We start from the raw sequence: 21,673 nt of genomic DNA on the forward strand, positions 1-21,673 counted from the left end.
ATGGGACTCCTGTAATTCCCCGGAGCTGCAGACATCCTCCAGGCCTGTTTTGTTTTTTTCTTCGTGTGTCTCTGTTTGTGTCCTCGCAAACATCCTGAGCCTCCTTAACGAGACAAAGACATCTGACCTTGACAAAGCCAAAGCACCCATTAAAAGGTTCAGACCGTCACTGCAGGCAGGGGATGGGGACATAAAATCTGTGTCCTTCCAGCTCAAATAGGTTCGTCCTCATGAAATAAAGCAAGCCGCTCATCAGGATGGATACTTCATGTCCAACTAATGTCAGACATCCACTCCTGCTAACCATTATACCATCCAGAATCCATCCCAGGGCACGAACAGTGAATTTTCTTGAAACGGGGGCATTCTCGGTTAAAAATAGCTCGGCGTCTGGCACAGTTAACTTTTCTCGTCCTCAGGCAAACGCTACAAAAATATGACTCCAAAATTAGTCAAGGTGTTTGACCGCAGGGGAGGAATGAAAGCACACGTGCTGGAATCTGTGAGTAAACAATGAGCGAAGACTTCAGAATGAAGAGGACAGAACGTCTCTGCTCCTGGTAACAGCTCATAATGGGAGATAACATGATTTCTATCTACTTTGGACCGCATGCAGTTACGTGTAAAGAGGATTTTTTTCCGTTCACTGTCTCCACGGCTGTTTTAGACTTCTCACTGTGGAAACGGGCCGAGAAGACATGAGGGACGTGTGTGTTTGTGTTTGTGTGTGGGACACAAACTGTCTCAGCTCCCGTCTCGTCCTCGTCGAGCTATAAACTCTCCTGAGTCCTCCTGGAGAAGGAAAGGGGAATTTCAACATCCCGCCCACGCGTCAGACAGATTGCATCAGCGGGGACAGAATAAAGGTAGAAGGCTGTGAAGAGACGTTAGCTCCTTAATGCTCAGCTGTTCTGCAAACTTACTAGCAAACAGTCGCCTATTTACACACCCAGCAGACACAAACAACAGCATGCATTTAGTAAAACATTCTGATCACCAGGCGATTCACTCCAATATTCACCCTGCTTTTAGCTCTGTTTTGGCCTCCACCAAACTCCTGAGGGCGCTATCCATCTCCTGAGCAGCTAAACGCTCCCCTGCTGGTCACTCCCTTTATCCAGCTGCTGCCCTGTGCTGTGTAGGTGGGTACAGTGGGTTTTTAGAGCTTTACGCCTGAAAGCAGCTGCTGTTGCTGGAAACGATGCTGAATCACAACGATAAAGGTGCAGGCCATAAAAAATAAACCGTGAGCTGCGAGATGCGGACATGTTTCATAGAGCTGAGGGGGTCTGCAGAGCTGAGGGGGTCTGCAGAGCTGCATGGGCTCATCACTGCGAGCCGTCCTCCAGTGGACAGAGCTTCCAGGCCTGAGAAGTGAAGCCAATGCAGAGGAGGCATAAGAGAATATTCACTGGTTGCAAAAAGACGTTTGATAGCATGTACGCTTCCTGATTGGTTTCTGGTCTCAGTCGCCAGTTTGAAGTCTTTTCAACACAACCTGATTCATTCATTTTCTAAATTATGGTCCCATTTAGACCTTGTGACCAAGCTGCCACCACGTCGTGTCCTCGTGTTCTCACTCGGATCCAATCATGATAGAGGCGTAGTGATGCGTATCCTCCCCAGCTCCACCCTCCTATTCAAATATGGTCACGCCTGGCTGCAGAAAACCAAGACGGCGACGGCCATAACGCCAAACTGGAGGTTTCAAAAGACACCTTTCCTTTTCACGTTGAGTGCAGCTTCAAGCACTCATCGTTATCCACTTTACACTCAACATGTTTACCTCTTGGGCATTTATTTCTCTTTTTTAATTCCACTGAAAAAGTCCAATTTGTGCGTCAATGTTTGCGTCTTATATTTCCTGTTTATTTCTAACGTACTTTGAATTTCCTTTGTGTTTGAAATGTGCTAAACAAATAAACCTGCCTTGCCTCAAGGAAGGGAAAGAATGAAGGATGGTTGAACGTGGCACTGATGAGAACATGATGTGCTTTGTGCAGTATATGCACAAGACTAGCTTCAGTAAATAATCAGATTTACATGAACAGTTTGCAGAAAACTCAAAGTCAACATCGAAACTGAGGCAGGATCGCAGACATTAAACATCTCAACTTCCTGCTGTTCATGCAACAGTTTTTAGGCACTTTTTGGTGAACTGGTGCAGCGATGAGGCTTGTGAGGTCATTATGCACATCCAGAAAAATGCACTGAATGTGAAGGCAGGCAGACACTGTGTGGTGAAGAGCTCATGTCAACATAACATGCATTAGCAATAGATTATAGCACCGATTCATCCGACTGTATTTGATGCATTTCATTATGGTGCACAATTACCAAGTATCATTTATTTTGATTTAATGAGTGAAGCCGTAGCTAATGTTTGATTAAGCACTCCGAAGCGAAAGTTTTGCTCTAATTATTCAAGTTGATAAATGGAGAACAATGAGCTGAATGCTGTTTTCAGTTCAGCCTCCCACATAATAACATATAGCTTCCTCACAACTGCTATTAATAGAGTTAGGGTTTGTGTGCACTGTACATTAAGCCATTTGTGTTTTGGCTTGCAAGTTGTAATGCATCTGGAATTATTCTTAATTATTTGACTGTATTAGATTTTTGTTGTTGCAGGAGACAGATCCCATGAGGGGGGGGGCATGCCGGAAGCGACACAGGAAAGCTTTTTCCCTCTCTGTCGCTGCTTAAGGAAGAAATGCACGGATGCACCAGACCGCCTCGCAGCTTAACCACTCGTCCTCACGGAGAAGGAAGGGAATCAGGAATTTGATCAAAAGGCAGCGATAGATATGTTGGAGGGTGGGCAGACGGGGAGAGAAGGGAAAAAATATCTTTACTAGATCCCACGATGCAAGGAGAAAGAGCAGGAATAAAGAGGAGAGGAGGGAAAGGGCTCAGACTGTGGGGGGAAAACACTGCAGAGGCTAAAGCAACAGACAGCAAACAGAAAATCTGCAGTCATGTGGAAGCAGAAAGCACAGGAGGGCTGACGGAGGAGGGGGGAGAAACGGGATGTGGCTGCTTCCTGTTGTCAATCTTAATTTCAACACACACACACACACTCGGATGTACACACCTCGCTCTCGCAGCGTGACTCGCACCAACACCTCAGAAATAAAGCCTCAAGGTGACAAACACGCCGGCGTGTTCACCCGGACGCCGGGGGAGCTAGAAAAGGCGGGCCGCCATCTTTTCTGGGTGACGCCGGTGGTTCCACGCTGAATCGACGCCGTCCTCGTGAGACCGAGTGATGACCGTGGGTGATGGGAAACCACGTGTTTGTGACCCTCGCAGTTTGCTGACTGTGATACAGAGTCATGCCCCCCCCCCGATCTTATCTCACACACACACACACACACTGAACATCCAGATACAGACTTAACGATGCACACAAGTTATATTTTCTTCAAACAAAGACACAGACCTCGTAACAATATAAAACTTAAAAGATTCTATTTAAAGATAAAAACAGCAGACTGTGTTGTGGTCATTTTAATTTACATTTCATTGTGCTAAGCTACAGGAATGTAAATATTGATTAAGTAATTGATTAAATATAATTTACCTCAGACATAAACATGATCATCACGAGGACTACTACTACTACTACTAACTACTGTGACAACATACTATGAATGAAGATAGCGCCGCACAAGTGGCAGCTCCGACCGCTCAATATATATTTTTTACATATTTTTTCTCTCATATAGTCCTTTGTATGAAATGTACATATATAGTCAGCTTTTATTTTGTATTTTCTATTTCTGTTGCTATTTTCTTTACCTGCTGCCTGTAATACCCTAATTTCCCCAGCTGGGGATTAATAAAGTAAATCTTATCTTATCTTATCTTATCTTATCTTGAAACCAGAGTCAGACTGATCAATCATCTGGGCAGATATAACGGCTCATATCAGCTTATTGAAGATATGTCAGTAATGGCATATTTGATTAACCAATAAGCAACAAGAAGCTGCAGTATGTAAATGCCAAATACATATTTTAAGTAATTTAGAAACACTGTTGGCATAAAACAGTGATCAGTTTATTTTTCAGCACTAAAATGTCCAACTTATTCTCTTTATTTTCTTTAAAGGAATCTTCATCAGAATGTTTAGGTTTGTTATATGGACAAAAAAATGTGAACGTCTCAGAGTATAATCTCTCACGTCTGCTCTCTCACATGTCGGTTTTCCTTGGATGCTGCTCTTTAAAATGTCTCTAGCGGATATTCTTGTGGACACAATGCATCAGATGCACACCCCCACGGCCTGATGGGGCTTCAGAACGTCCTTCAGCTCATCATTTCGCTCTCATAGCATCGTTTTCAGCAAAAAAAAGCTATAAACCCCACAGTACGCCGCCGGCTCAGCACCAAACAGCAGACAGACACAGTTAGCCACTGATTGGTGAACACAGCGGAGCATTTAGCAGCTAAAGAGGCAAATGTTTCCCTCAGGAGCTGGTGGAGACCAAAAACAGAGCTAAAAGTGAATATTGGACTTCCATTTGTGAGCAGGGCAGAAGCACAACTCCAAAATGAACAATAATGTAGCTGCTGAATGTGTAAATCAGCAACTGCTCGCTAACAAGCTCCACATATCACCTCAAAAAGTGATGAAGTCAATCTTGTTTCTGCTCCCAAGTGGCCAAAAAAAACGATTTATGGACCCAAACCTCCTTTCCTTCCTTTCTTCTTATCTTTATCATTATTATTATTTATTTGTTTTTTGTTGTTTTTATTTTATTATTATTAATTTCTTTTATATCACTATCATTATTTCTACTTGTACATTGTTTTTTTTGCTGCCCGTTCATGTTCCTGTTGGGCCGCAAATACAAAAAAAAGAAAACATTCTAGGAGGCGGGCTCTGTGCCTTTCTTTTCATTCCTCTTGACGCACAGTGTTTCTATTGTATCAACATTTTAAACTGTGATGCAGGCGTGATGTGATATTCAATGTAATTATGACATTTGTTTCTGCTCTAATGTGCCTTACCTCCTAATAAAAAAATATATAAAAAAAAAAAGTGGCCAAAAAAACAGCCGTTACAGGCTTAAACATCATCATCATCATCATCATCATCATCATCGTCATCATCATCATCATCATATCAGGAGTTTCCAGCATCCACCTGCTGGTTTCACTCCACCAGCAGCAGCGTCTAGACTCCCGGGGTCTTATCTGCTGCCTTCATATTGTTGCACACTTTCAATTGATCCGTCCACATTGAATTATATACACGAGCTGAGCTCTGATGCAAACAATGTGCCTCGCTAACTCTGAACACGAGCAGCTGAGATACGATCAATAGCGCTGATTAACGCCGGTCCTGATCCCGGCTGCGTTCACACGGCGGCTTGTTTGTCCGACAAATATTTAAAATCTGAGGCCGTCTCGTCCCTTTAAGCTCTCGGAAATAAATAACATTTAACATCTATATTTTTTTATCAAATGATTTAAAATGGGCTTCGAAGACCTCAATAAATTTCCAACGCTACTACATGAGCTCAGAGAAATAATGAATAGCTAAGTCAGCCATGTTTCGTTTCCCAACACTTAACAACCATAACAAATAGTCTCGTATAGCGAAGACATCCAGCTGTAACACACATGATTAATAAGGAATGATCTTCTGAAGGATTCTGTTTAAATGTTAATTACAATCACTGGTCAGCCTCCTTTCACAGTTGTCATCATCTCTGGCCATTAATTCAAAATCACGCCTCATTAATATTTAAGAGCAGAGATGATTGACCGAGAGGCCGGCGCGAGGAAGACGAGGCTGCCGCATGAATGCGAGCTTTCCGCGCCGTAACAAAGGACCGCAGCCCGTGCGTCGCTCTGTTTTGACGCCTGGATCAAACAGCGTGGGGGCTTTTTTAGACACATTCGGCGGCTTCATTGTCTCATCGTGTCATAATGTCACACATTCGTATGCATCACACACAAACACACAAAGAGGAAGGCAGCATGAGGAGGTGTGCGGAGAGTACGGCTACATGAGAGGAGATGTGACACAGGAGGGATGAAAGAGACGCAGGCTGCACAAAAACTGCCTGCCTGGTTTCCCAAGAAACCACTAATCCAGGTCTCGGCTCCGATCAGCCAGGGGAGAGTAAATATTTTACTGCGGCTCGACCAATTCTCTCGAAATCTAAACTCCAATTACAAATCACAGATGGCTGAATCACCCGGAGATGCAACGGCGAGGCGACGATGAGGAGCGTTTCAACGTGCGTGACAGAAATGGATTCGTTATGTGAGAAAAGGCCACCTGAAATTCAGCTGACAGCCTTTCGGAAGCGGAGAAAGAGTCTGTCCTCAAACGCCTGTTTGCAGCGATGACAGCGACGGTGTGCGCTCAAATTTCTGACAAACGTAAATTCAACTGGAAGATAACAGATATGTGCCTGGAAATGTGCAGAGTGGGGATTCAGTTAGTCTTTAAATATATTCAGTGTCAGGAAACAGTGAAATTTTAAGTTCCCAGAGGATGTGATGACGTCTTTAAACAGTCTGAAACTCTGAGATATTTAGCTTACAGCTAAAAAAACTGAAATTTTTTTAGAATTTTGGGCATTTTTGCTTGAGAAACTTCACTCAACATCATAATTGTTTCTGACCATCGACCCGCGGACGAGTCGGCTCAACAGACGTCTGTGAGATGCATTTCATTCTATACACAGCAGCAGCACTCGCTCAGCTCCGTGACAGCTTGTCAGCTCAGAAACAGAAAGAATCCTGACGGCATTGTCTCCATATCAGGTTTCCACTGAGGAGCCACACATACTGACACCGCAGCCCAGAACACCCCCCGAGCGTCTCACGCTCCTATAATCAGAGTCTGTGTGCTAACGGTGCAGCGTGCAGCGGTTATTTCAACCTTTCGTGTCAGTCTTAGCAAAATGAGCGAGCGGAGGGACGTGTCTGCAGCATCCTTCCTGCTTCCTGTGCGTTCAGAGCGTTTCATCCAGCCTCAAGGACGCACGTCAGTTTCTTCCAATGACAGACGCTCATAAATCCTGCTCTTACTGAGGGATAACATCCACACGCCCCAGTCTGGGTTATGTAACATCATGTAGAAGCCTTCCACTTCATATCGCTGCTGGAAATCTGAATGCAGCGCCTGCGTGCGAACGCTTGGAGTACGAAGACCATCATTCTCTCTCAGCTGGTCTTATTAGAGCTCATATTGGCCATTAAAGCCTTAATCAATGTAACCGCAGACATGCAATCATGAAAAATCTCACGTCTCAAGTAATAACTGTGCAGAATCTTACTGCCGTGCTTTAAGAATACTGTATGAAAACACAGAGACTTGATTAAATCCATCTTTTTGTCCACATTCTTGGATGTGTCGCAGATCACGTTCTTACTCTTTTCTCTTGTCTTTTCATTAGAAAGCCTTCAGAAGTGGTGCCGTGCTAATGCTACATGCTCCTCTAATGAGGCGGGTTCTGCCCCGACGGCTTCACTTTGCATTCAGGACTGCTGCCCGGTGAAAGACTGAGGACGACGCGGTGACAGCAGACAGCAGTCCTCGGCGTTCTGTGGTGCCTTCCTGCACAGCGCGGGGCTTTGCTTCATCAGAGCCTGTTGTAGGAATAAATCAAGCCTCAGGGTCGAGGCCTGCTGCAGCAGCTGTGTGTGTGCTGAATGTGATATGAAAACCTGACAGGAGTTTTTCTCTGTGCTGCTCTCAGAGATCATCAACACCTGCTCTCCTGTTCGCACAGCGCATCATGTGGGTACAAAACAAATCACAATATAACACAGCGCCAAAACATACGGCCACAAAATCACCATAATGATCACCTTTCTAAGACAACCTCAACAACAATGGAAAATTATGAGCATAAAAAAAGTATTTGTTGCAGGGCTGCAACTAACGATTCTTTAAACGATCTGTTAGTTTGCCATTTATTTTCTCAGGTATCAGTTTGGTTTGTTCTGTACGTCAGTGGAACTTTACTTGAATGACGAGATAATACCCGGCCAATCAGACCCACAAAACTGAAACACCTAAAAAACAATGAATGAAACAAAAAATGGTAAATCAGGTAAAAATGGATCCAGACTCAAATAAAAAGTAAAAAATAATGCAGCAGAATATTATCTTATTTATGACATATTCCCTTTCCATGTGTTGCATGTCATATGTGTTTTATGTGCCTCGATCAAATCAATGCAGATTTTTCAAAGTAAAACCAAAATCTTTGGACCCAAACAGGAACGATGCGAAGCAACATTAAAGACCACAAATCTCGGCCCGGTCGTGGACTCAGACCTAAATTTTAACATCCACATTAAGAAATTGACAAAATCTTTGTGCCACCTTAAGAACACGCTGAGAACCAGGCATTTACCTCCACAGGCTTTAAAGCCGGTGGGCTTCCTGTTTGTCAAAGAATTGATTTTAAAATCCTGCTGTTGCTTCCTAAAGCACAGAGCGGCTTAGAGTCTGCTGCTGCTGTCCAGACCTGGTCTGCTTACTGTCCCCAAACTAAACATGGAGGACAGCATTCACAGTCACACTGTCATTATATTCCACTGTTTAAACTTTATAACCTCATCCTGTCGTATCTTATTTTGTTGTTGAAAGGAGCCATACACATACATTTACCTTGACATACCTGACAATCTAGCATCATGGTGTCCTGTGTTTATCATATTTATTCTACATTAATATTTTATTCTGAATTATCTTCATGACTTTGTAACATCTGTCCAGAGACGACAGATGAAAAATAGCCTCTTGGCTAACTGTGGCACATTCACAGAAATGTTTATTTATGTTCATGTTCAATAAGTCAGTTAAAAACCAATCAATCCTTAATCAATCACTGCTGTGATGTGTCTCCTTAATGATGCCAAAAGAAACTCGGTTTACTTTCACATAAAACTAAGAAAAGCAGCTAAAGAAGCTGGGACATGGACATGTTTGGCAGTGTCTTACAGTATTAATTAAAATAGCTGTCAAACATTACTTTGTTGATTGTTTCAGGGGTGGAGAACCAGGCTGCGAATACTGCACAGGTGTAAATGACACCACCTGTGGATGAAGCACCTGTACATCTCAGCAGCTTTTCCCACGAGAGGAGAAACAACGACATATTAAAGGAGCAGCTGATAGCCTGTCCTCCTGCAGGAGCAGCGTTGTCTCCTCTGTGAGACCCGCCGCCATTTCCACGTTTGAGACGCATCACACACTGAGCTGCAACATTTAACGTTACTGACAAGATCAAAGTTAATCAGAGATCTCTTCAAAACGATGTGCCGGAGCAATAATAAGACAATTGGCATATTAGCAATTGTAATAATTTGATAGCGACTGAATAAACCTCGCCGTGTGTCATTAAGCAGCCATTAATGGCTGGAGAGATTAGGAAAGCATTCGACATATTTCTGTGACAGAATGAGGCTGTTTTTCTAATGGGAGTGAATCTGCAGCGGGCTGAAATGATGGAGATAACCGTCCCACCATTTTTCACTTCTCCTCAGGCTCCAGTTTTCTGCTGATTACAGCTGCTCTCGTTTATTCCGGCTGCTATTAAACCACTTAACAAGCACGCTTGAGGAGCTGTTATTCATTCAGTTTTGACTGCTCGTGCTCTGTGATGCTTGTCATTATGTGTTTTCAGTGACTCTCGCAGAGCACGCAGTGTGTTTCTGTGTGTATTGTTGTTTGTGAATGAATTTTGCCACAAACTAAAGAGACACTGAGATTATAATGAAGTGCACCTGAGGCGTTCTCTGTGCTTTTCAGAATTATTTACAGCGTTTTGGAGAGAGGAATAAATTATTAGGTCAGTGTCATGTTTTTTGGTGCAGCTCTGCCAGCAGCAGAAGCCAGTTCGTAGGAGTTTCCTCCGGTTGCATAGCAACGCACAGCGAGGTGACTCGCATTTTCAGCATTTGACACCATTGATGTACAACGTGATGCAAATCTCCTTGAAGGAGTTTCACAGACTCTCACAGAGTCACTCGTGAGTATCAAAGGTTTTGAAAAAGTCGGCTCGGTGTGCGAGGCGGCCACGTTTGGGCCAATGAGCCGCTCTGTTCTCAACTGCTTAGTCATCACCGACTGTGACGCTCTTTTTCCACCTCAGACGACTCTGCATTTCAGGGTCTGAATGAGCTACTGTTTGACTGCCAGCTTCTCCTCAGAGAGACGGAGACAGACGACGTGTGTGTGTGTGTGTGTGTGTGTGTGTGTGTGTGTGTGTGTGTGTGTGAGTGTGTGTGTGCGTGTGTGTGTGTGTGTGTGCAGCCCAGGCAGGATTTTGAAGAATATGAGTGTGAGCGTGACCTTCCCAGTCTGATGCTGCCAGGTTTGGGAAACATGGCCACAGCGAGTGTAACCTTCACAACACAGAGGAGAGACTAAACAGAAGAAAAGCTCGACCGTCTTCTGCTCCTTCAACCCGATAAAACGCCGTTTCAGAGCACTGTATCACAAATTTAGCTGTCTCTGTCAGACTTTGTGAATTTTCTTTGCCCAACTTCATCATTCGGCCTCTAGGAAATGATGGTGGGTAATCGATTGGACATAAGATGCAGGTTAATGGACAATGAAAAGTGGCTGCTGGAACCCACATGTGGCTTTTGCTTTCAGTGGGAAAGGGTGCAACTGGCATTCGCTCCCAGGTCAAATGAGTCTGCAGCCGTCAGGTATTCAGCGGCTCCAGCTCTGATCGGCAGTGATGGAAACATGGTGGAAACATGACACCCGGGTGGAGCTCTCCTTCTCCTGCAGAACGTTCTGATGCGTGCTGAAGTTCTGGACGTTTGTGCGTAAACAACCTGGAAGAAGCTCATACAGCATGCAAGTAAAGGATGTAATAAAGTAACCACGGTAACATCCTCACTGGCCTCTGTGCTGCCTTCCTTTGTGACCTGTTTTCTGGTGCGTTCATGACCTCAAACATGAAAACATGAAACACCAAAAAAAAACAGAAAGTGAAACTCATCGAGCGGCGACGGGCTGGAGCCAGTCGCTTATTCTTCTTGTTCACCTAAGTTCAAAAAAACCTGCACAGGCGCTCACGTTGGTGTAAAAATGGTGTTAATTGCAGCCGTAAGCGACAGAATAACACCTCAAAGCCACTAAGTGGACATTACACGGCGCATGAAGTATACATTACCTTTGTGACATTTGTTGGTGCCTTTACTAAGAATCGGTAAATGGCACATTTACACACACACACACACACACACACATACAGTGATATGTGCAGCTGTGTGTTCGTGGTGAGATTAGAGGCCTTGGGAAAGCGTCTCTGACCCGCTGTTGACACTCCGGCTTGATAAAGAAGCCGAAGAGAGGCGATAAACACCAAGAGGGAGATAGAAAGACGAGGCTGGTCGTCCTGTCAGATAAAGACAGACTTTAATATGATCCTTGAATGACAACAACACAGCGGAGAGCTCGTGTTTGTGTTTGAAAAGACTTCACCTTCATCGAGTGGGCAGAATCTGCAGTCTTAAAAACCTTCTTCTGACACCTTTATGACGCTCTGAGAACAAAAGCAGATGCTACAGCTAACTCTAATCTAATCCACTCCTCTTGTTTCAGACCTTTCTTTTCCCGCTAGATTATTAATTTACCTCATAATTCACTTTTGTAAACACTCGAATTAATCACCAATAAGAAACTGTGGCTCTTCCATGCACGCCGTGCATTTTTAAAAACCTAATCAGTGAGAGGGGGAAAAGGTAAACCTTATCTTCAGTGGAAAACTGCATGCATTGTTTCTATCCTGTCAAAACTAAAGATAGCATCAGTGTTGGGAGCACACCATAAATCACTCTGGATTCATTTCAATAAAAGCTCTGAAAATCAGAAACACAAAGCCTGGTCACTCTCTGCGCCATGCTGTGGGAGAGCTCCAAATCAGATTCGGAGCCAGCAGAAACTGTGATTTCTGCCCAAGCGCTCCTTCTATTTCCAGCAGCCGCGGTTTTATCTAGTTCATGAAGCAACACGGCAGCGTTACGGAGACCTGAGAGCGAGGCGGCCGGCCCGGCCTCTCCAGGTCCGGCGGCTAACCGGGCCTGGAGGGCACTGCTATGCGGACGCTGCAGCGGGACAGATGCTGACCACATCTGGTGGGCGGATACGCCTGAGAATTACACCATCAACAGAGAGGCAGAGGTGAAGGAGAGGAGGAGAGCATGTTTGTGTGGATGACGGTGTGTTTTATAAAAGGGACAGTCGAGCTCTATCTGTGCCGAGGCCAGCCTGAAGAAAATATTCAAGCGTCTTCATTTCTTCTACGTCTTTACTGCTACTACTTTTCATTCCACCGCAGGCCAGGTGGACTGTAACCTCTGTATGAACAGAGACCGACCAACAAGCTGACAAAGAGTGTGTTTCACTGTTATTCTCTGGACACACGGTGAAAATCAGGGCTGCAACTCTGGATGATTTTCATCATCGATTAAGCTCAGGTTGCTCGTTTTGTCCGGCAAACGATTCAAAATGAAATATTCAATTTCTCATCACACAAAGAAAACGAGCACATTTTAGAGCCGCAATCAGTGAATTTATACCATTTTAGTTGATAGATGCAAAAAAGATGGAATTAAGTTCCTCAGCAGCAGACCAGCTACACACAGCGCTCAGCCCACACTAACCCTGAGGAGCAGCGGATCACTTACTGCTGCTTGTGATTGAGCTCCTCCTCCTTGTTCACCAGGTCCTGTTTGAGGTTGGCGAGCATTTCCACAGAGACGTCCACCTGCCGGGAGAGCTCGGAGGCCTTGTCCTCCAGGTCCTGTTTCTCCTGGCTCAGCCGCTCGCTCTCCTGCTTGGCCCGCTCCAGCTCGGAGCTCTTCCTCTCCAGCTCCGCCTGAAGGCGACCTACACGGGCCGCTATTTTCTGCTCCACCTGCAAGACGAGAGGCACGTGAGCTGCCCGATGTCCCGCCACAGCCGCAGCAGAATGTGAAACATAGCTAGCTATGCTAACGAGGTCATTCATTGAGCAACTGACAGATTAGGTAGCAAAGATGTTTGTCAGCAAACGTCTTCACATTTTGCATGTACATATTAGATAATCTTTGATGATTAATGTTATTCACATGTGCAGATTTTGGTCAGCAAAGAATTTCCTGATTGCTGCTCAGCTCCTGACCGGCAACGTGTTATTTTAGCTCCACTGGTTCCACATAAAATGTAGGACTGATTTTTAAGTGTAACTGATCAAATTCGGTGCAGTCCTGTAACGAGCTCATTAATGTTCTCATTGAGTGTCAGGCAGAGAGCTGCTGATGGTCTCATGTTCGGTTTTAAGACAAAGGGCCTCTGAACTGTGCAGCGAACCACCTGCGGAAATCAAACTGGCAACCAGGAGCAAGACACTTAGTGTTCAGATCATCCTGTGTGAGTGCCTTGAAGCTTTTCAAACATTTCAAGGTTTACGTTCGTTCGCGTAAGAAAGCTGAAAATATCTGAAATGTCAAATGAGATGTGTGCGGGCAGTTGCACCCCTGGTGGCCAGAAGCTATACTGCAACGGGCACAGACAGAAATTACACAACATTTTGTGTTTTACATGGTTTGCATTGACTTTGAAGGTAATAACCAGTACTACACTTAATTTAATTTAACTATATGACATGAACTATTTTTCCTACAACACAGAGAAGTTCCCTCTGATGAGTTTGGATTGTCCTCTCTTAAAGCTGCCATGCACAGACTCTTTATGTGATTTTAGCATCTTTCAATCTTTGTTTGGAGACAATCCCTGTGGAAATGTGTGCATTGCTTTTCTTGTATTCATTCTAAATGTCCCCAAGCTGGATCATTGGGTCATGATTAGCATGCATTGTTTGCCCCAACCACTAGGGGGTGTTAAAGTGAGAAAAAAGTGAGTTTCTCAGAAAGTAGTAACAGTGTGAACAGTAATATACATAGTTTGTGTCCAGCTTTGCGTGTACGTAACAGCCATGTGTTTAAGCTGATCCTATTTACCTCTTCAGAAAGCTTCTCCAGCCTTTCGTCCAGCTCCAGCCGCTCAAACGCCCGCGCCTTCAGCCGGGCCAGGCCCTCCTCGTAGGCCGCCTCTACTGCACTGGCCGCTACATTAGCTGCCACTGCTACAGCTGTGCTAGGGTTTCCATGGGGACCCGGGTCTGCGGATGTCATGGCTTTCTTCATGAAAATCTCCCCCAGGGGAAACTCCACATTGGGAATATACCTGGCTGCGGTGTTGGAGTTAGCTGGGGTTAAACTCAGGTCGTCCGCACAAGGAAGCTCACGGCAAGGGAAGCGGCGCTCCTTTAAAGCTGAAGGCCGGAGGGGCTCAAAGGGGTCGTTGTTGTTGGCGGGTGTGAGGAGAGCTCCCTCGGCCACTAGAGGCAGCAGAGCGGCGGCATCACAGACACTGTTGGATTTGGAGAGGACGTAGAGGGTCTCGTACGTGTGGTTGTACTCCAGGTGGGCACGTAAGGACGACAGGCTTCGGAAGCGCTTGTGCTCCCCGCAGCGAGGACAGCGGTATGGAAGGTCCAGAGAGGCCATGCCGTGCAGTAACCGCCGGAGGAGAGGGGGGGCGCTCACGCGGCACAACAGTGGTGCCAGTATGAGGGCACAGAGGTCAGACGCCTGACAGATCCTCTCATGGTGAAAACACGGCGACTACGGCAAGTCAGAAGGAAGAGAGATCCCATGTGCAATGGAGGAGCCCAGCTCAGTCACATGACCACGCATAGCGGCAGCATTCAACCGGTCTCTACACTTCATCCTTCATGGCCCCCCTGCCCGAGGCCCTAGAAACACAGCAAGAAAACACACGTGAATTTAAGTGCTTTGTACTGTGAATTTATACCAACATTCACATTAAATATATCCTGTAGTTTCCTCCAACAAGGTCGAGAAAGACTCCCGCAAAAACGTTCGCTTCTCTTCTTTCTTTTGAGCAGAACAACTTGACATGCAGTGAACCATTAGTTACTTTTAGTTGATGCTCTCACCCAAGCCCGTCGACAGGGGGGGCAACCGGGTATGTTGTCCCGGGCCTCAGGACCATAGGGGCCCCTGAATGACCCTTAATTTATTTTACTTTACATTCACATATTTCTTTTTTATTAAATCATTGCCTGATGAATTAAATATTATTTTCTACTCAACATATACTTAAAAACTTTAACATATTAAATATTTCAAATATATATATTTTCCTTTTTTTGCACAACACCCCTACCCCCCGTCCTAGCAGAGAACGGTTTGACCCTGCTCTGGTGCACTTAAGGCTACGCTACATACGTGCCCTGACGCGAAATTTACGTAAATCTGTCATTGTTATAAACTCTAAACATGCCGTCGTCATAAATTGGGTGCGCAGAAAAGAAAAAAGAAAAAGAGAGGAAGATCATAGAGGTGAACGAGAAAAAATTATGAAGTTTTTAAAACATGGACAAGAAGCCAGAGAATTAGGGCTAGAGTCGGGGGCCCTATGATGGTCTCTTGTCCCCGGGCCCCAGCAAGTCTGTTGACAGCCCTGCTCTCACCCAACAGTGAAAATAAATCTTTCCTAAAGTTAATTGCATGATTTTATCATTCTGAATTTCTGACACATCTCTGTAAAACGAGATCACCGGCAGTCCATCCCTGTGTTTACTACTGCAGCTGTGTGGACACGGCACACACCACAGCCTGCTGTCTGAACTCTCTAAGCAGGAATATCGATCTTTAAGTTTGGTCATCAGGAAACGTGAAACCTGTATTTCACTACGGGTCAAAAAGCAAGCTCCTGTACTTGTACCCTGAAACACTCAGAGGAAGATTCAGGGAAGAGTGGGGGAAAAGGAAATGGCTCCATTAGTGAGAGTGCTGTTAGCGCCAACATCCATCTTCAAGTCTGAAGCCTACGAGGTCAGCTGGACAATACTCTAAGTCCTTTACAAGAGGGTCTGATAACTCAGCCTTTGCCTCTGCAGTTGCTTGTAAGCCTTAAATGCCGCCTTATACTTTTAATAAATAGCAAACTAGAAACTGAGGGAAAGATGAGCCAGTTATTTGCACACTAAAAGTGAATTAAAGACAGACAAGTCATGCCTGAATAACTACAAAGCTTTCACAAGTCTGGTGTCTGCTGGCAAAAACATTTTAAAAATACTTTATCGTTTAAACCATCATATTAGTTATCATTTCTATCTGCTGCTCGGATGCTAAGCTGAGTCAAGCTGCTGCAAGAACATTGCATCACTGTGTTTATCCAATTACCCGGCGCTTTATGCCCCTGGTGAAATAAAAATGAAGCATGCCAACCTCTGTTAATTCCCTTTCTAATGAGAGCGCAATTCTCTGATCAAGAACTGTACCCAGATCTTCAGGTCTGACTCAGAAACCAGTTCAGTGAAAAACTTGGTAAATAACATAATAACAGAATCAGAACGTGGCTACACAGGTGTTCTGTTCACTTCAGGTGTTTCTGTGGTAACGTCTCCTTTTTGATGGCAGAAACAGTCACCATCACAGCACACCAGCAAAAAGTTCAAGACACCAACTTATTCAAAAAAAAAAAGGTTAATGGAAATACAACACTTCACAGGTTTTATCACGTTATTACAGTTTATTCTGGTTCAAACAAGGACACTTTGAGTACATATTCTTTTTATTTACATGAGAATAAGTTGATATGATATGAGATATGTTATAATGTAACAGAGCCATGTCTCATGTGGCCTTGATCATCTCCAGCATGAACAGTTTGTTCATAAAGCTCTGCTGAACTCATCCTACGTCACGTTTAGTGCCAGACCGCCCAAAGAAACTTAGATCCTAACGGCCAATGCTGTTCAGCATTAAACGTACCTCATCCAGCAAGTTATACATCATCAGTGTAATGTGCCTTTTTTAAAGAGATCAGCAACGCAGTGGGTAAAATAAAGGCCTGAACGTGGATTGGTGCACAGTGTGGTCTGCAGCCCATGCAGCAGAAGCTGAAGCCTCTCTCAGAACTTTCTACAGCAGTGATTAATGAGAGAAGCCGTGGGCACGGACACTGGCTGTGTAATCACCAATCACAGACGCGGCCCGCTCCTCGCACAGGGCTTATACGCTGGAAATCCCCCGAAGTCACTGAGACTGTTATTAGACGTCTGGTGAGGCTGGAGCAGGGAGTGCGCTGGCAAGCCGTGCCCACTTATTAAAGGAGGAGGATCTCACAGGCGCAGTCACTACACTGCAGACAGCAGGCGTTCCCATCTGCTTAAGATTACGAAGAGAGGTATTTAACCGGGCAGGAAATGGAAGGAAGTGAGGCTGTTTGGTAGCCACATGTCACATCCTGCCAATGGAGCTCAGCTGAGACGTCCCGCAGGACCGCCTCGAATGTTTTATTGTGATTAGTGACAAGTGGGCATGTGTGGAACATATAAGACAGTCATGGCCTTCAGCTTCCTTCATTTCTACCAGCAGAAAAGCAGAAAGTATTGCATCGGCTGCATCTGCAGCATTCAGGGCTCATTATTTTCACATATTCTGCTTTTATTTTGAACGTTAAAAGAGAAATCAAGCAGCAGGTCACACAAGTTCTAATATGCTTCTTCATACACAACATTTGACAAGACTGAGTTTGATATGTGGAGACAGAAAATGTGAATCTCTTCCATAAACCATCACCAAAGCAGCTGCATCCAGCCAACAGTGGCCTTTATCTTAACTTAACTTAACTGCCAAGTGACAGGCTGCGAGACTTAACACTGATCAGACATACAGGAGGTTCTTTAAGCAAAGGCAGCTGGATGGAAAGAGGAAAGTCTCAGTGCTGCTCTGTAACTCGTGCACTGATCAGAAGCACATCTGTCACAAACCCAAGGCAACAGTTTGTGTCGCGGCACTATTTTGGGATCCAAACATGCACAGAAAGTCTCTGTAATAATGATTGTGCAGAGCAGCCACCTGGTGCTGAAGAAGGCAAACCACCACAGACAGAGTGGCACAGAATTTAGTGTTAAATACAGCATCTAAAAACATCTTTAATGCTTTTAATACAAGCATGGAGAAATACTGTATCATTACAGATGCTAAATATTAGGTTTATCTTACATAGTATACACAGTCATCAGCAAAGATCTGAATACTGCCTCAAACCGCACTAAACCACATTCTTGACTGACATGACAAGCCATTAGAAATATCGCCCTAATTGGTTGTTTTATTTCAGTTTCTTGAGTGACTCTAATGTACAGAGCTTTAATGGAAAGCTACTTTTTAAAGGCTCCTTGCTGGGAAACAATCTCATTGTCATTGTCTGTCAGTCGCATGAAGCTTTCAGACGGTCAAACGAGGCATTAGAGTCCAGAACGAAAGCGAACTCGAGCTTCAGTTTGATCACGGTTCCTTACAACAAGGTCGTGAGTGAGAGTGGAGGTATCAGGACTAAAAGGCTCTTTATAAAGTGCTGTTTACATGTTTACAGGCCAGCAACCTGAAGTCGAGGGGAGGCCGACCCACGGAGGCCGCAGACTCCCACAGTCCATTTCTGTCGTACAGAAAAAAGGAGTCAGGAGAGAGTCACAGGAGATTATCCTCAAATTGACGGAGAGGATGAAGATAAAGAGAGGTGATGACGAAGAGCGAGAGTGGAGAGGGAGTCAGGGTGAGAGAGGCAGCTGCATGAATGGATGGACAGATCCACAGAGGTGGGAAGGGGTGCACATGTAAATACTGCAAGAGTTTTACAAATTGTGTATTAAAGGCACCCTGCAGAGTTTTGACCACTAGCTGTGGCGTGGAGCAACGCTTTCACGAGTGGGGCCCCATGTGGTCGGTATCTCCTGCATGTGCACGACGACGCACATTTGCACCCACGGTTTCACGCTTTTACTGAAGTTCATTCGGTCGCCAAGAAGTGTAGTGATGCATCAACAGAGGCAAGAAGAAGAAGAAGACTGCTGGCAGGCAAGCGCGGACGTAAACAATGAAGGCTTCAAATTGTTCCTCTGCAGATCGTTTATGAGGAAGGAAAACACATTCATCAAGCCTCAGGATTTCATATAATGTGTTTTGGTGAGTGAGACTGACTTAAACATGACTTTGTTGACCTCGGGGGCACCTTTAGCTTTCAGTGGAGCTGTTATTGAGGTCAACCAGTTTCATCATGTTGATTTCTTCTCTGTGATGCTTCGTTCAGTTTTCCAAACAGCTGGTCACCAGTTGCTGTCGATGGCTAAACCAGCACCTTGCATGGTGGCTCCAAAGCTAACAGTGTGCGCTGTCAGTGAATGAAGCATAAGCACTCTACAGATGCACGCCAGTTCATTATATCCATCACCCAGCCCTGAGCGAGGATGAATCAGCACTAAATCACAGTTTGAGACATAAACGTTGATCTAGCTTCCATATTCTTCATAGTGTTACTCAGAAACATCTCGCACTGAAATGTCAAGGAAGGTTTTCAATCTTTTTTACCTGAAATCAGTCCAGACACACATCCGCACTCTCCATCTCCCCGTGTTTTAATCTGAAGCACTACAGGTGTGTGGTCGCCGGCTAACAGTTTGTGTACCCGGCAGTATTTAAGCAGGTTTAATTACGAGGTATGGGACAAGCGTCCATACCAGCGCGTCATTTTATCTGCTAAAGAGCAGAAGACAGAGGGCAACACCAGGAACATCTGTTTCAAACCACAAGCTCTGCAGATCCACTGAACATTTTAATATTTCACTCCAACACTCGAGCTCAACCACCCCAGCGGGTGATCCTCCTCTGACTCAGCCTGTCCAAGGTCATTGTCTTTTTAAGTATCTTTCAAGTCAGTGCAGTCTTCTTCTTTAAGCCACGTTTTCACCCACAGTCAGAACGTGGAGAGTGCAGGTAACCTCCGGGCTGTGATTCATCCTTGATTTATTAGATTTAGGTTTTTGTTCTCTGTGACGTCCTTTGACATGTTCTCGTCTAAAAAGAGACGTATAAGTAAATTAACTCTGCAGAGCTGCAAGCATATAAAAACAGATGTAGGTCTTTGGTTGTTGTTGTGCATCAGCTTGTCTCAAAATCAAATAGCTTGAACTCGATTGCTGTCACCTCTGCTAGATACATGAGGAACTAATGACATGACCATGATGACCAGTGTTAGTTCAGGCTCATAGCTTTAATTAGCTGATTGGCATCAGCTGCTACAATCATTGGCTGCTGTGTGATCATCAGCTGACTTGTAACACCCAATCACATTCATGCAGGTGTACAGCATGACACTTCTCTGCTGATATACTCATGCAAACACTGTTCACTGCTGCAGCTCCCTCCACAGCCCTGACCTCCACCTTACGTGTTATATTTCTGGTGTTGTTGGTGTAACATTAATAATGTCCATTTATGTGTTTATTAGGGGGTCGCTGATCAGATTCTTCCCTCAAACAGTCTTTTCTAAAACTTTACTGTATAACCATGTTCTATAAATCCTTGACATGACTAAACTGTGCTTACATTTAGCAAACAACAAGGCTTTAAAATCATCAGAGTCAGCTGATATTACCAGAGGCACAATAACCCCAGTTGCAAACTTATTTATTTCAGACTGCTACATGATCTGTGTGAAGATAGATCGGCCTGCGCTGCAGTCACTGCAACAGAATTCTTAAATTCTGCACTATGTGCATAAAACATCAGCCGGCTCTCAGGCTATACTAATGATGTTCAGCTCTAAAGGATGGACAGCAACTCTTCAAACTGGTCTGAATTCATTCATATATCATACAAGTCACCAGCTACAAGCCAAACGCCACTCAGCTTCACACGATTTTGGTTCACCGAGCCGCCTCTGGAGCTCTATCTCGCAGTCAGGTGAGATCTGTTCCCCTGCCTGTGCTCTCTGACAAAGATTTGTTTCGCTTGGAGGTGTGAGGAGGAGAGTGAGTCAAGGTGTGTCACAACAGTCATGCCGATCCTCTGCAAAGCTTCACCCAGAGACGCTGCGGCACTGAACTCGAATTAGCAGTTAGCAGTGCGCTACTGTACATAATACTGGAGGTGCCAAGACCGTGTGAGAGGTGTGACACGAGCATCAACCTACGCTTCGACGACGCAGCCGTTTTCACTGCCGGTGTTTCTCCTGTGCAAATCTGCTCCACCCACATTTTTCACAGCCAATGAAATCATGAACGTCCAAACAAACAAAACAACTGCAAGCGCGGTGACAGCAGCCAACATGGACGAGATCCCTGCAGGGCTTTGACCTGCTCCCTGGACAGGCTGCACTGCAAAATACAGACTCCTTCATGAACTGAACGGCAGGTTTAGCGAACACTGAGCTCTTACATGAACAAGTCAAAGTGTGATTCTTTCATGGCTCTCTGTCTTGTAGGTTTGTCATCTGCTGACATTGGATTGTGTGATGCTGTATTTCCTGGCAGTACTGTGCTAAAACTTACTGTTATTTGAAGATGCTTTCACTTCGTTTCCATTCTTAAAATCTTAACACAAACTAAAAGCTACTCCTGTGCTTATTGGACATTTTCGGTCCTTAGCAGACACAATGGAGAGAGATACGTTAAAACCGTCTCGCCCAGCATCAACAAACAAGCCGCAATGCAAAGTTATTCTCAATCACAACAAATCGAATGACAGCATGAAAACAACGTAACAATGTGAAAGTCGTTGCTCGACGTGCAGCTTTACCGTTTCGGTTCACTCTCACCAGGCA

The 21,673-nt window shown here is 44.8% G+C and overlaps 1 protein-coding gene across 1 annotated transcript in view; it reads right to left on the reverse strand.

The window, feature by feature from the left end:
• The window catches only part of fbxo41 (F-box protein 41), a 34,692-nt gene extending 20,148 nt beyond the window's left edge, over positions 1 to 14,544 (reverse strand). Inside the window, exons 1-2 of the mRNA XM_041934208.1 lie at positions 13,996 to 14,544; positions 12,682 to 12,911 (exon numbers count right to left, since the gene is read on the reverse strand). Coding sequence (XP_041790142.1) covers positions 12,682 to 12,911; positions 13,996 to 14,544 — 779 coding nt within the window. The remainder of the gene's footprint in view (positions 1 to 12,681; positions 12,912 to 13,995) is intronic.
• Between the last annotated feature and the right edge of the window lie 7,129 nt (positions 14,545 to 21,673).

Source organism: Chelmon rostratus, chromosome 3, assembly GCF_017976325.1.
Source record: "Chelmon rostratus isolate fCheRos1 chromosome 3, fCheRos1.pri, whole genome shotgun sequence".
Taxonomy (NCBI): domain Eukaryota; kingdom Metazoa; phylum Chordata; class Actinopteri; order Chaetodontiformes; family Chaetodontidae; genus Chelmon; species Chelmon rostratus.